General features: G+C 46.3%; 1 protein-coding gene across 4 annotated transcripts in view; it reads left to right on the top strand.

The window, feature by feature from the left end:
• The window catches only part of LOC143037885 (myb-related protein A-like), a 129,608-nt gene that overhangs the window by 31,971 nt on the left and 81,574 nt on the right, over positions 1-16,063 (top strand). For all 4 annotated transcript variants that reach the window (XM_076206516.1, XM_076206514.1, XM_076206517.1 and 1 more), the window contains exons 2-3: positions 5,469-5,625; positions 6,256-6,399. In XM_076206516.1, the coding sequence (XP_076062631.1) occupies positions 5,469-5,625; positions 6,256-6,399 (301 nt within the window). The remainder of the gene's footprint in view (positions 1-5,468; positions 5,626-6,255; positions 6,400-16,063) is intronic.

Genomic DNA, 16,063 nt, shown 5'->3' with positions numbered 1-16,063 from the left:
CTTTCCATTTGCCCGTTCCACCTTCCACCCACCGGGAGGGCTTCTCTGCAATCCCAACTCTGTTCCATTGAGCTCCTTTCCAGTCGATTCCCATTTTCTTCCTTGATCTTTCTCAGACATTTTCTCTTCCTCCCTTCCCCCCCCCCCTTTTTTTTCTTCTTTTTCTTCCATTCCTTCCCCTCCTACCTCGGTTTCTTTCTCGTCCCATTCGTCTACTCCTCCTCCTCTTTCTCCTACTCCTCCTACTCCTCTGTCTCCCACTCCTACTCTCCCTCTCTCCCCCTTTACTGTCTTCTCTGTTTTCGCCAATTTCTAGTTTTTCCCAACCCCTCTTCCTACTCTCTCTCCCCCTCCCTCCTATCTTTCTCCTCCCTCATCTCTCTCTCCTCCCTCATCTCTCTCTCCTCCCTCCTCTCTCTCTCCCTTCCTCTCTCTCTCTCTCTCTCTCTCTCTCTCTCTCTCTCTCTCTCTCTCTCTCTCTCTCTGTCTCTGTCTGTGTGTGTCTGTGTATGTGTATCTCAACCTTCGACGACTTGTTCGCCCATGTGCTCGGCATCACAATACCTCCCGACTCCCTCTCCACCTCTTCCCCAATTTCTCGCTCGATTTCTGTGGGTCAAGTCTCCACCAGTCTCTTCCCTTTCCCCTCCTCTTCCTCCTCCTCTCACATCAGTCCCTCTCCCCCCTTCCGGCTTCCTCCCTCCTTTCCCATCAGCCTTGCAGTCATATTCCGCCTTTGACACACCATTACTAGCCTTTCTTTCTCCTTCCTCTCGTTCCTCCGTGCTTTCCCTCCTCCCACCCAGCTTTCCCTCTCCCCCTCTCCCCCCCAGGGGCACCTAATCCCTCCCTCGGTCCCCACCCCAGGGACCCATACCTTCCTCCCAGTCACTCCGTCCAATCCCTTCCCGGAATCCCACGCGCTTTCCTGACCGCGACCCCCAGGGCCCTCCCACAGGGGGTCCGTCCTCTCATGGTAGTCCCTGCATGGTCTTCTGACTGTCGATGTCTCCGAGGAATTGAGTCGATCTCGTATCGTCTGGCGGGTTCTTTCTTAGTGGCAGCCACAGCAGACATACTCCGCCCCGTGGACAGTCACTCGGTCCTTGCAGGCTCCCGGGTAGACACCCAGATTATCGTGCTGGTAGGAGGTTATGCTGATTGCGTCACCTTTGCTTGCACCCGTCACGAGAATGGTTGTGACAGCCGCCGAGATCTAACAAATGGTGACAATCCATTGTTTTATATATATATATATATATATATATATATATATATATATATATATATATATATATATATATATATTTGATTTTTCCATCGGGGCAATGACAGCAGGGTCTTGGCAATGTCTTCCTGGATTTGTACGTAAAGACTTGAGAGTAATTTCTGAAAAAATTGCAGCCTGCGTGCATCTTGTATTGGGGTGTTGGCAACGAAATATAGAATACCAAGAATAAATTATGTTTATTTAATAAAAAAAAAATATTGTTACTCAAAGGCTGAAACTGTTGCCTTCGCTCAGTATACAATGGCACTTGGGAATTGTGGTCCTCGTCAGTAGTTTTTGGGGTTCAATTCGGTTCGTCGTCCAAACGAGGCAGAAACGAATTCGAACGTTCCACAGTATAGGCTATATGCATTCGTGGTTCTGTGTCGGAAGTTGCTGATGATACCATGCCGGTCGGGATTGAGGATTGAAGAGAGGGGGGTAGAGTATGGGCTCCTCCTCCTCCTCCTCGCCAAACTCAAGGCTGAGGGACACGCGGCTCGTGCGCTCCAACACGGCACGCGCGTTTGCAAGCACAGGCGGTACAGACTCGTAGCCCTAAACCCACCATTCTCTCCATTCTTCTCTCTCTCTCTCTCTCTCTCTCTCTCTCTCTCTCTCTCTCTCTCTCTCTCTCTCTCTCTCTCTCTCTCTCTCTCTCTCTCTCTCTCATGTACTCATACGCGCGCGGCCTCTCTTCATTTCCTCTTTCACTTTCCTGTGTAAGTCTGGTTGGAAGGATTGCTTCACACGAACAAGGGTGAGGTTTGAGTCATATGGGTTGAGGAAGACGTGGAGTGACGTGAAAGAGAGGAGGAGGAGGGGGAGAAGGGATGGGTTGAAGAATGGTGAGGTGGATGGAAGGAATTGTTCTGGATGTCGTAGAGAGAGGCAGGAGATGGTGAGAGAGAGAATGGGGATGCGAGAGAGAGAGAGAGGAAGGGCTCTTGGGTTCGGAGATGGATGGATGGATGGATGGGTGGACTGAGAGTTTTGGCTGCTCGGCAGTTTCGGCCAGACAATAGAGCACAAAAGCTCTTTTGGGTCCGGGGGTGGGGGGAGATAGGGAGGGTCCCGGGAGGGGACGTTTGGGGGGGAGGGGAGGGAGGGAGGTTGGAAGGGCATATAAAGGAAAGGGGATGTGCTGGGGGAAAGGGAAGGAGGGAGGGAGGGAGGTACAGATCCATCGCCTGTGTGACGCTTTCAACCACCTGGTCTTTGGAATGTGGTGGACGGAAATCAGGTGGACTTGTAGCAGGTGAGACCAGCTGATGATGGTGCAGTTGCTACAGCTATAGACGTGGGTAGCTGCAGGTGTAATGCATACGATGGGATGATGTGCTGGACTTGTGATCGACTGGGGTTGATGTCCCAGGTGAGAGGTTATAGATCGTATAGTTTGATCTTTGGGTGATGGTGTAATTCTGGACATATAACATATAAGAGTCGCCGCGTAGCGGGACGGGGCGCTAATCACTGCACCAGCAAAGCAATGTGTGTGTGTTTGTGTTTGTTCTCGGGTCTTTGTGTTTTAGCTTTTTTACCCTCACAAATGGCGGATACATTGGATAATATCTTAAGTGATACACGAAAATCTGTGCACTCGCGATGCCTTCATCCCGACAACGGGAATGATGATGTCCGTAGCTGAAGGTAAATGTGGGTCAGGAATCGTTCTGTGCGTTAGCTGCCAGAAGGGCAAGATGGTCTCTGTTGGTGATGGTGGTGGTGTTGATGGTTGAAGTTATAACGAGGACAGTGTTGGTGGTGGTTCTCCGAACACAAAGAGTTGGATCCTGGGTGCAGGTAGAGAGTCGAGACACGAAGGGGTTCTCTCGAGGTCGGGAAGTTGTCGAGGGGAAAGAGAGGGAGAGAGAGGAGCGAGGGTCCTTTAAGAGTTTGTTAAGGGGAGAGGTGGGGTGTGGGGTAGGGTGGGGTTCCCCATAACAATGGACGGGTAAGCAATAACAATGTTCAGGCTAGGGTTGCCTCTATGTTGCTCCTCTCTTGGGCTTTGTTGCAACATGGGTCGGGGTGGTGGTGGGCTCGTCAGGTGATTAATGGAGGTCTTTGTCGTACTTAAACAGGGCCGACGCCACTTGTCATCGTCTTTGTTCTCGACATGGAATCGGGGCGATTATTTCGTGGACTTGCGACGGCGGTGATGGTCGTCTCCGTCCTGAATGATTCTTGTGTTTTGCAACTAAGATATTAATCTCTTCAGCAGGGTGACGTATTAGTTTGATACCCTCGTCTTTGAGGGATGGTCCGCTTATTCGGTCCTGGGTTGAACTCTGACAAGAGGAAGTTTCCGTCGGTGTGGGTCCTCTCTACTGATTGAATTCGCCAGAATTGAAAAAAGACGACACTGTTCTGAAGAAGTGAAGTCAGGGTCTTCTCCTCGGCTGAACAAAACCGCCTGGCGATGGTTGGGTCATTCTTTTCTCAAGGGAAACAATATCCGATTTTTCAAAAGTGGTCGAAAAATACAGCCACCCTCGGTGATCGTCTTCGCGCATTTGACGTGGATGGCTCGGCATCGTCACCCTTGTAGCCTCCAATAGGAGTGCCACACACTTCATTTCCCTCACTCTCTTTCACCTCCATTGGGGGGTGGGAGTGGGGGAGTTGGGGGGAGGGGGGCATTATAACAAGGTTGTCGCGGTGCACAAAGGGTACATGGGGGCAGCCCGCGTATGGTTTGCCCCCCCCCTTTCCAATCGGTTATTGTGGAATCATTGTTTCTTCTTTGTTTTATTCCTACCCCTACCTCCCCCCTCCATCACCTACCTCTATATTGCTGGTTATTGTATTGTTTAACCTCTGGTTGTTATCCTGTTTACTTTTACCGGGTTATTGTTATTGATGTGGCTGTTGACTTGGCCTTTGTTTAGGGTCGTTGGGTTGACTGCGTGTTTACGTCTATGGGAGATGGTTATGTCGCCCGGGTAAGCTTCCTCACCACGGCTGAATCTCTATTTGTTTCGATTCTCCATGGCTGACTTTTTGTTTTCAATTTCTCTTTCAATTTGTCGCCCTCGTCCTCGCTGCTATTGGATCAGACGTTGCCCAACCAAGGGGGATTAATTAGAATAGTTTCTAAGTGGCTTTAAACATTAGGGTGTGTTATCGTATATTTTGGTGGTCGATTTGTAGTATGAGGTTTGCAGGTTCGATCCTTTTATTTTATATTTATTTATTTATTTATTTATTTATTTATTTATTTATTTGGTGTTCCATTTTCGTGAAGATTTGGTTCCATTGATCGATTTATCCAGAAGTATTCCTCATACGTGTCTACAGTAGACAACTTGATGTACACCAAGACATGTGCCGGGAACCGATAAAAAAAAAGTAAAATAGCAACAGTTGAAAGATAAGAAATGAACACACACACACACACACACACACACACACACACACACACACACACACACACACACATTATATAGGACCACAAAGGGTAAAAATAACTGTATGGGTATAGTATGTGCGCGCAGGGAGAAAAAGTCCATTTCTCCCGCGTTGTCCTTATTGTTTGCAAACCGCCCAGTAATCCGATACTTTTAGCGCGCGCGCGCGCTCGCACACATGGTCCTTCTCTCGTATATTTTTTTTGTTTGTTTTAGTTTATTTTCCCTTGTCGCTCAAGGGGAGAAGTAGGGATGTCTCGTGGTCATCCGATAGGTGTCGTGCTCCGGCAAAAAGGTAGGGACGGGGGGGGGGGGGTTAGGTCTGTTGTCCAGTGGTGGCTGGTTTGACTGGACAGTTAAAGGTAGACGGGAGGGGGGAGGGTCGTCAGGTCTCTCGCCAGACGGTAGTTTGCGTGTGGACAGGGGGACAGAAAGCTTATGGCAAGTGCACCAATCGCAAAAATACTACTACTAATAATAATAATGAAAAATGTATATGGCAAGTGCACCCGTAAAAATAAATAAGTAAAAGAGATAAACATTGTAATGCTGAAAAATGCTTATGGCAAGTACGCCCGTCGCAAAAAAAAAAAAAAAAAAATGTATATGGCAAGTGCACCCGTAAAAATAAATAAGTAAAAAAGATAAACATTGTAGTGTTGCAAAATGTTAATGGCAAGTACGCCCGTCGCAATACATAGATAAATAAATAAATAAAATAAAATAAGATAATGATGAAAAAGGTATAATGACTCATTGTGTTTCCTCTCTCTCCCCTCCCGCAGCAGCAACGTGGACGACGAGTGGGCCTCGGGCGACGAGCTGAGCGACGAATGCGAGATCGAGGAGTCCTCCCTCGACGACGACCTCCCGAGCTCCACCTCGGGGCCGCGGATCAAGAAGGCCGTCAACAAGGGGCGCTGGACCAAAGACGAGGACGAGGTGAGTCGGGGCACCCTCATAAGACGCCCTCCTATCCCTCTTGATTTTTTTTTTTTTTTTTTTTTTTTTTTAAGCTTCCTCCCCGTCCTCCTTAATTATGTTTATCTTTCCCATTCTCGTTTAGCTTCTTTTCATTGTTTCCGACTGCGAGGTGATGAGAATGGTATGCCCTGCCTGAGAGAGAGAGAGAGAGAGAGAGAGAGAGAGAGAGAGAGAGAGAGAGAGAGAGAGGGGTGGGGGATGGAGAGACTGAGACTAATGAACAGTGTGAAGCACATTGAGTGGTTATATCTTCCATGGGAAATGCATCTATCTCTCATCGAATTACCTTTCACCATCTGTTACCCCCAAGAAAAGAGGGAGGGGTGGTGAATGGGAATGGAGTGGGTGGGAGGGGAATTATGCCTTTTGACTTTGGCTACCTCCCTTGTAAGAAGGAAAAAAACCCGTTGGTATATGTATGTATGTATGTATTGTGTTTTGCAACATCTTCCATTCACTGGGAAATGTAGACATGGAGAGCAATAGCGTGTGTGTGTGTGTGTGTGTGTGTACGTGCGTGCGTGCAGTTAGATCAGCCTGTTGTTAACAGCTTCCTTCATTCTCCTTTATTTGTTTCCATTCCTGCAGAAGTTGAAGAATCTGGTCGAGCAGCACGGCGAGAAGTGGGAAGTGATCGCCTCCACCTTCCACGACCGCAACGACGTCCAGTGCCAGCAGCGTTGGCACAAGGTGGTCAACCCGGAGCTGGTCAAGGGACCGTGGACCAAAGAGGTAAGTGGCCATGATGCCCGTGAGCGCCTTCACTAGACTTGTATCAGGCAGTCGTCAGTGCGGCTGTCCTGTCCTCGATATCCTTAGCTTGAGTATAAGAGTTTGGTGTTTGATCCAGGACAAAGGTCTTAAAGAGCGTTGTCGCCAGGATAAAAATCCTAAAGAGCGTTGTTGCCAGGACATTCTTAAAGAGCATGGTCGCCCGGACAAAACTCCTAAAGAGTGTTGTCGAAGCAAAATTATGGAAAACTCCGGCCTATTAGCACGAGATTCTGATATTTGTTGAATATATTCGTTTGGCGTCAGTCGGAATAAAGTGAAGCCAGACCGTGTAGCCCGTCGCTACCGCTGAGAACAATAGAAGTCTGGTTTCTACAACTCTTTCGCAAGCGAGGGGAAAGGTTGTTCCTTGGAGGCGAATGAAGTGACCCCTTGAAACGCGACAGCAGAAGAAAGGTGAAGTGCCTTCCGCTACGGAACGGGCGAAGGCGACAGCGCAGGAGGATCAAAATTCGTTTCGGGAATCCTTCGGGGCATCCTCAAAATAATCATGTGGGTTCAGGGTCAAACTAACCAACTCTCACCCTCCTGTTATTGTATTGCATTGTATTATGTTGTAGAAAAATAGAGAAACCCGCGCTCAGAAATACGGGCCCCAGAGATAAGAAATGTGTGAAGAAACAAGTCATCGGGACTGATGACACATGACGCGAATATAAGCCATGGTAACCTACAAATACGGAAGACGCAGAGCTAAGGATTCTAAAATCAGAAGTTAAAATAGAATTATAAAGTATACCAAAAGTCAAATAAACTAATTAGAAATAAAAGAATCATAGATCATGGTATGATAAAGTAGAAGGTACAAAGTCAATTAGGAAGTAGAAAGAATAGAAGAACATATAGGAATGGGTAACTCAATGAGTCTACTTAATCATAGGACAGACAGGAAGAGGGGAATAGAAAGAGGTCAGGTATGGGTGTACGACTTGTAAACGAACGTACGTGTGACTAAATTATATTTTCTACAAGAACGTGTCAGAGTGTGGTCTACAATTGTGTTACATTATAATTACTCCGATGTGCTTGAAAAACTTGGAAGTATACAGAAAACGAAAAAAAAAAAGTTTTATTAACCACGCTACATTTCCAACATTAAATGGTGGCGCGATGTTGGACTTATTAGTGACTTCCAACATTCTACAACCAGTGAAGTGCATGACTGTGTCAGTGTTACTTCCATGTACATTTACGGTACGAGAGAGCTGTGTACTCCTTCTCCTCCTCCTCTTACGGTATTCTAGGGGCTTGAACGGTCCCAACTGTGGTAACTGGGTCATGTAGTTAATCATACCTGATGGTTACGTAGCGTCCATCATGGTCGACTCAGGTAGGACTTAGTAGATGGGATAGATAGAGAGGTTAGAGGTCTGAGTGCTTGCAGGGGAGGCTGGTAAAGGAGAGGCAATGGAGTAGAAGAAGAACTCGATGACGACGTCCATCTCCTATCAGAAGTCTTGGTTGTTGTTGTTGGCTGAGCGTGGACGCCGAATGAATTGTGAATGACTTGTCCGCGCCGTTGAATTCTGACGTGATTGGATTGATGAATTCGCGTGGTCGGTTTGGGAAGAGGCACGGAGGGCCGGGCCGGGCAAGGGTCGAATGTGAGTGGAGGAGAGTTGCTGACCACGTCAGTGAGTAATTTGTAACCAGGAAGTAGGGCGTCACGTTAAGGATTGGCGAAAGATAGTGGAATTGTTTGTCGGAATGATAGTTAACCTAGAGTGGTGATAGGACCCATCTCTGTGTCTCAGAAGGGATGGGACATGGAAGTGCTTAGTTTTTTTTTTTTTTTTTTTTCTTCCTTTCTTCATCTGTGTAAGTACACACCCTTTCTCCAACCCTCCCCTACCTCTCTCTTTATTTCTTTATTTCTATTTTCCTCCTTGTCTCCACTTCCCCAACTACCATGTCGTTAGCACGCCGGTCTCACGCGTTGATGATTCCTTCCCCACTCATTACCCGCATTGTGATTCATCCGGGGACACCGGATCCTGTGCATCTTTCCCGGGTTCTCCGTTTTTTTTTTTCCAGGATATAATTATCTCCCATGTTGATCTCCTACCTCTGGGCCACCATTCTCTCTTCCTGTTCCCATGGTGTTCCGTGTCCCTCTTTCCGTCCTCCTCTCCTTCGCCAATCGCCCATTAATAGGAGGGTTTTTGTTGACGGTAGGTCGCCCGTGTTGGGCAACGCCCCGTCCCATCCTTCCTTTCCTCCTTCCCTCCTTCCCTCCTTCCTTATTGTCTCCTAACTGTTCTGTAGAGCCATTAGCCGTTACATTGTTCTTCGCACCATTACAGGATTAAGGATTTATAGCCAGGGATGTTTTGTCCCGTTTTGTGTGTGTGCGTGTGATTAACCATGGTCTTTGGATCACATGTTGGACTCGTGATCGACAGTTATTAACCTTTCGGATGAGAGCTCAGAGCTCGTATATGACCGATCTGTGGGTATACACACACACACACACACACACACACACACACACACACACACACACACACACACACACACACACACACACACACACACACACACACACACACACACACACACACACACACACAAAGTCACCTTGAGTGTCTGTTGTTGGGCTTTGGTGCACTTGTCTGAATCCCAAATTCTTACGGGGAAGCGCCGATTTATCTGTCAATTTGTATTCTTTACTATTTACCTGTTTGTTTATTATTTAATGATATCTATGCATTTATTTATCTATTTTATTTATTATTTATAAAATATTTTTTATTCATCATTATATATATATACATATATATATATATATATATATATATTTTTTTTTTTTTCTCGCATCCGACCTAGTTATGGACTAAAAGGTCTCCTGCACGTTCTCGCCCTTGGGGCCCACTCCTGAAGGAGCTCCATTTCCACTTTGATATCGAAACTCGGCGTGAGCTCTCCAGGGGACTGGGGAGGGCGATCTCACGTCGCCGTTACCTAGTTACTTCACACGCCACGGGTTACTAGGCCTCGTATATATTCAGAATATTCGACCTCATTCTTCAGGGACTTCGGGGGTGCTTTCCTCTTGATGTTTTCTCTCTTCTCGTCATCTCCCGAGCCTGTACTCGCGTCATTTCTTCTCTCTGTGCATAGTAACTTTTCTATCTCCCACTTTCATACTTGTTACACTCCGCTGTTTTGATCTGATTGTCCTTGGCACAGTTAACTAATTTATGTTCCTTGATAAACTTGCCCTATACACGCACGTGCGCACACACACACACACACACACACACACACACACACACACACACACACACACACACAAAGACGGGGCACTACGAGCATAGCTCACCTTATCGTAGGATACAACTAGGTAAACACACACACACACACACACACACACACACACACACACACACACACACACACACACACACACACGAGTAAAAGAGAGAGAGAGCAATTAATAACAGCATGTGGGTTGAAATGAAAAAAAAAACATTACAATGTATTGGATCGGAAGCCACCAAACATCCCGTCGTCTCGTCTCGTCTCTCGTTGGCAACAACGCCCTTCGAATTGGCGCCCCACGCCCTCGCCCTCCACCTGCCCCGGATATGACACACCTGTTCCCGCGCCGCTGTAGCTGCTGCCTTGGCTCCAACCCCCCAAACACCTGCGGTGGCACCTGATATGCACAGGTCTCTCTCGTTCCCAGAGGTTCCTCCGAGATAGTAGTCATTTCTGTGTTACTATAATAATAATAATTATCATTATTATTATGATTGTTAGTTATTTTTTATTATTTTTCATTTTCCATAGAATTGATGTTTATTGAACGTATTATTTCTTATCATTATATTAGATTATTATTTTTTACATAGGTTTTTCCTTGCCCACTCTGTTAACAGCTAGGATATTTGTCGTGAACTTTCAGAGGACTTGGTAATATTATTATTGGTGTTATTATTACTATTGTTATTGCAGTTCATTAGTGCTAGTATAATTATTATTACTATTATCATTACTGTTAATATTATTATTATTATTACTATTATTACTATCACTATTATCATTAATTATTTTTGAAATCATCATTATGAACTATACCTCGGATATTTCGAGTGATTTGGTAATGTCGAGGGCTGTTCTAGTTGCCCTCAGAACCAAATATACCATACAGAGGGTGGGCGCTGTGGTAATAGTATCACGAAGAGACGGCGATTCTCTCTCTCTCTCTCTCTCTCTCTCTCTCTCTCTCTCTCTCTCTCTCTCTCTCTCTCTCTCTCTCTCTCTCTCTCTCTCTCTCTCTCTCTCTCTCTCTCTCTCCCCCCCCCCCGTTGGCCAGTAGCTTGCCCACATTTGTTGTTCAAACCCAATTTTCTTCGACACAAACAAGACCATTACCTAACGTGGAGCTTCTCGGTCGTTAGTGTGGATGAAGGGGGGAGGGGGAATGGGGGGTAATCGATTTGGGCAAAACCATGAACCTGGCTTGAATATACGGTGGAGATTTTGGGGTGAATAGTGTTAAAGTTTCAGTCTTTGAAACTCCATTTTCAAAGCTTGTTAGAATCGCCCTCTGTCACGGCCAGGCACAGTGTCGGGGAATGTACGTTTCCTTGGCGTTGATCTGTTAATAAAGACAGGTTAAGGTTGCGTGGGAAGAACCTATTCCTGACTAAAGCTGACGGGTTTCCAAGACATGGAGAAAGCCTTCTTTATGACGTTTTCAAAGACCTTTGTGTCGGGGACACTGCCTCGTAGGTGGGTGTCAAGCCAAGGTATTATGGGAACGAAACAATGAGATTGGGGTTTTCCAATCTCGCCTAGTTGACCTCACAAGAAGGCAGCGTTGTTTTCGCCTCGTTAACAAGGGCTCCTAGTCCTTTGGCTACTGGGATTCCTTCGGGTGAATGGAATAGTTTGGTAGGGAGAAGGAGTGCATAGACAGTCTATAGTGGTCAGGGTTAATAAGACCTATTGGGCACCTGACTGGGGCTCAATGGGGGTGACCTGGGTTACGGTGGGACGCGCGCGCACACACACACACACACACACACACACACACACACACACACACACACACACATTTTTCCATATACATGTTTGAATATGTGGAATAGCTTACAAGTTCAGATCTAAGTGTGATATTGATCAAGTCGGAACCGTACGTGAATTTGAGTTCAGGTATGTTAGGAAATTAGAGGATAGGAGACGGGACCCAACGAGCGTTGCTCCTTTCCTGTATAGTACAATTAGGTAATTCTCTCTCTCTCTCTCTCTCTCTCTCTCTCTCTCTCTCTCTCTCTCACACACACACACACACACACACACACACACACACACACACACACACACACATGCAAGCGTTGCTCCTGTCCTGTATACCACTATTAGGTAAATACACACAAGCGGACATTGCGTCTTTATACAGTAATTAGGTAAATGCACTAGCGTACACATTTGGAGAATTGAACGTGGGGACGTCCGTAAATCATTTCGTTTCGATTTGTGACAAGCAGTTTAACATTTTCCTTAGCAAACCATCGTAACAACTCTTCGCCTAAGGTGAGAGGTGAGTCAGATTGGTTCCCACAGAGGGTGAGGGTGAGGGGGTGGGGGTGGGAGACTCGATGATGTGACCCGACCTAGCTTTCCCCGGACTCCGCGTGTGACGTCAGATCCCCAAAGGCTCAGATCTCGGTGGATAAGACACCGAGAGCCCCAGAGAGGTATCAAGCTGTGCTAATTGAAAGACAGGTGTCCGTCCGTGTGCACGTGGAACGGGTTGTGACAGTGAAGGCGAGTGGGACGGGTTTGAAAGTAATTGGTAGTTTCTGTCCTTATGGTGTAAGGGTGCATGTGCGTGAATCAGCGCTGTATACTTGTTTATTTATTTGTTTGTTTGTTTAATTATTAATTCTTAGATACTTTAGTGTTGCCATGGGGGATGGCTAGAAGATTCTAGAGATGGCCAGAATAAAATAAGAAAAGAGAAAAAGAGAGAGAAAGAGAAAATTTTGTTTCGCACGCTCTCAGGCCCCGCGATGGTTTTTGAATAAGGTGCCGGCCAACAAGAATGAACGAATGACCCGCATTTCCCACGGGTGCTCACGGACGGCGGCTAGGCGTGGGAGGAGGAGTGTGAAAAGGAAAAGGTCTGGCCGGACACTAGTGGCACAGCAAAAAAGAGAGAAAAAGAGCGAGAGAGACCAATATTGTCGCCCCTTTCTTCCTTCCCTCCCTCCCTCCCTCCCTCCCTCCCTCCCTCCCTCCCTCCTTTCCTTCCTTCCCCTTCGTCAAGATACGTCCAGATAAGCAATGCTGTCCTCAGATTCTTTGGTGTAATCGCAGAGGGGTCGGGTGCCATTGAATGGGGGAATTTGTCGTGGGGAGGTGGAGGAGGGAGGGATGAGAGGAGGGCAAACAAGGAACAAAGGCAAAGAAATGTAGGAATACTAAGATACTTGGTTCTCACTGTGTGTGTGTGTGTGTCAGTGTGTGTCAGCGTGTCAGCTGTCCGGTAGACATACCAGCCTGTGGGTGCGAAGGTGCTTAGTCGTAATGACGAGAAAATTCTGTGGGAAACAGGAAACACGTCTGTTCCTTCTACAAATGGGCGTGCGTGTGGTGGGGGGCATTGAGTACGATTGGTTGGTCAGCAAGTCAGTCAATGTCAGTCAGTTGCAGACATTTTCTGTTCGAGTCAGAGTCGTAACAGCTGTTGGGTCTTCCCAAAATTTGAGTTTTACCCACGGTTGCAGGGATTAAGAATGCAAGAATGAAGGAGACTCCAAGAGACCATAAGGCCTATACTTGACAGTTTCATGTCCATTATCACATGTCGTCTCCATCCATAAAGTTGTCTTACCTTTTGTTAAAAAACGATAGATTCGGCACTCAATACGGATTCTTAATTGGTATCCATGCCTTTTGAGGACACACACACACACACACACACACACACACACACACACACACACACACACACACACACACACACACACACTGTTTCTTTTGTATGTGAAGGTATAGTAAGCTATTCTGACAGGTTACAGTAGAGAACTTAATAAGGGATGAGAGAGTTTTAAAAGGTCAAGAAAAGGTCGGGTGTATGTGTGCGCGTGCGCGCGTGTTGCATGGGTTTATATTGCGTTTATTTGAACCTGACAAAGATTTGCATAATTGGTGTTAGGTTTCCATGTTTCCGTCGAAAATTTCGTATTATTTTATATTTTTCTCATTGAGCGTCTGTGATGAATTACCTGCGGTCCCAGATTGATAAAAATCTCCTTTCGACAACCGGAAAATATTTCAAGAATAATCTTGGTCGTCAACGGGTTAGTAGATACAAAGCAAAGATGAAGTGGAACAGTTTCTGATTTAGCTTCAGAACGACTTCAGTGGACTAGCCGGCTTCAGGAAGAAGTGGGCGCTTCAGCAGAGGCGAGTGGAGTGGGCGGGGGTGTGGGGATAGGGGTGGGTGAGGCTATAAAGACGACGGGCGGCGGGCGTGGACGACCTTGGCGCTTTGGGATGGTCACATGATAAATGCAGTTTGTACTGGGGACTCGCGCGCACTCGCACACACGACTCAGCGGTGCAGTGGTAGCGTTCGCAACCGCTACTACAGCGGTCCGGGTTTGAATCACGCCCAGGGATGGGATTATTTCAGTATTGTTGCGCTGCGAGTCGTTACTCCGACTCGTGGGAGCGGAGTTGGGTGTGTGTCGTGTAAGGCCATAGCATTACCCATAGATCGGTCATATATGAGCTCTGAGCTCTCATACATGAGGGTAGTAACTGTTGATCACGAGTCCAATACGTGATCCAAGACCATGGTGAAACACACACACACACACACACACACACACACACACTGTATCACACTGTATCACACTGCAAGCTATTTCACATATATATCTACATTTATACAAATGTATATGTGGAATAGCTTAGAAGGTGATATAGCCCAAGCTCAAACAATACACGAGTTCAAGTCTAAATATGATAATTGGAAATCTAGGATATAGATTAAGTTGGAATCGTACATGTATTTGAGTCTAGGTAATAATAGGAGACGGGACCCAACGAGCGTTACCCCTTTCCTGTATACTACAATTGGGTAAATCTCTCTCCCTCTCCCCTTCCTTTCTATCTCATTTTCTTTCTCTCCCTCTCTTTCCCATTTTCTTTATAATTCTCTCTCCCCCCTCTCTTCCATTTTCTTACTCTCTATTTTTCTTTTTCCCTCTTTATCCCATTTTCTTTATAACTCCCTCTCTCCCATTTTCTTCCTCTCTATCTCCCTCTCATTTTCTTCCACTTTTTTCCTCATTCTCCCTCTCTCTCCCATTTTCTTCCTCTTCTCCCCCCTCTCCCATTTTCTCCCTTTCTTTCCACCCCTCTATCCCATTTTCTCTCCATCCCTCTCTATCCCATTTTCTTTCTGTCCACCCCTCTCTATCCCATTTTCTTTTCTTCCCAGCACGTAGGTTGCCCTCTCCCCTCTTCACATTTCCTCGCATCTCCCTTTTCATCACCTCTCCTTCCCCCCCCCCCCCCCCATTGTTTTCTTTATTGTTGTCTTCCTCAACCCTGCTGCTGCTCCTGCCGCCCCACATCAGCTCCTGGCCATTTGTTTCTTGCTGTCCTCATCCTCTCTCACTCCCTCTCCTCCCTCCCTCCCTCCCTCTCTCCCACTCCCTCTCCCCATTCTTAACCTCAGCACCATGACCTTATCCCCCATCCCCATCTCCCTCTTTCAAACCTCTCTTGATTACGTCATACATCGGTATGATTAAATCACTGGTTCCTAAACTTCTTCAGCTTGTTACCCAATTTAACATCCCGTGTTAAACATGTTAGCCTTTTCGCAAAATGTTGTCAGCGTTGATATATGTAGCTAAATCTAAACAGAGATATTTTCGTTTATTTGTTGTATTTGAGTTTAGTGCATCTCAAGTGACCATTGCCAACCATGTCGAGAAAATCAGTGGGATGGATGAAGTTGCAGGCTTGAAGAAGCTAGTTGAGGAATTCTTGGCTTCTTGGTTTTCAGAATTCTTTACATTTTTTCTGACGCCCTCCATTACCCCCGAAAATGTTAAATTACCCCCACGGGGGTAATTTAACTCCATTTTGGGAACCACTGGATTAAATCCACAACCCTTTTGTAAATCCATCTTGGTGAACTCGATGTTGGTTGCCGTCATGGCCTATCGTTGCATTCGAAATTGCCATTGTGGTTATTTATGATAGCTATTTGGAGAGGAAAAAGTAATGAAGATGTTAATCTATTTTAACAATAACATTGCATATGGAGTACACGTTTTTAACTCGGCACTGTTCGGGTTTTGTCCCGACGGAATAAAGTTACCCGTGGATGATGCAGGATAAAATTCACGAGCGCGTCTGTCTTTAATGACACAATATCTCTATTCCTTTACGTAACTGCACGGTTATCAGCTGTTTGTAGCTTGTATGGATACGTAATATATTCATCAGGAGACCCCTTCGCTCTATAAACATAACCCGTACACTTGCATTCAGTGTAAACAAGGATTCGGATGAAAGGAGAGATTTTGTGAAGTTCTTGGGATGACCTGGGATGACCTGCCGAAGAAGTGGA

This window comes from Oratosquilla oratoria, chromosome 23 (genome assembly GCF_046742065.1).
Source record: "Oratosquilla oratoria isolate Oo_2021 chromosome 23, ASM4674206v1, whole genome shotgun sequence".
NCBI lineage: Eukaryota > Metazoa > Arthropoda > Malacostraca > Stomatopoda > Squillidae > Oratosquilla > Oratosquilla oratoria.
This window is presented reverse-complemented; position numbering and strand designations above follow the sequence as displayed.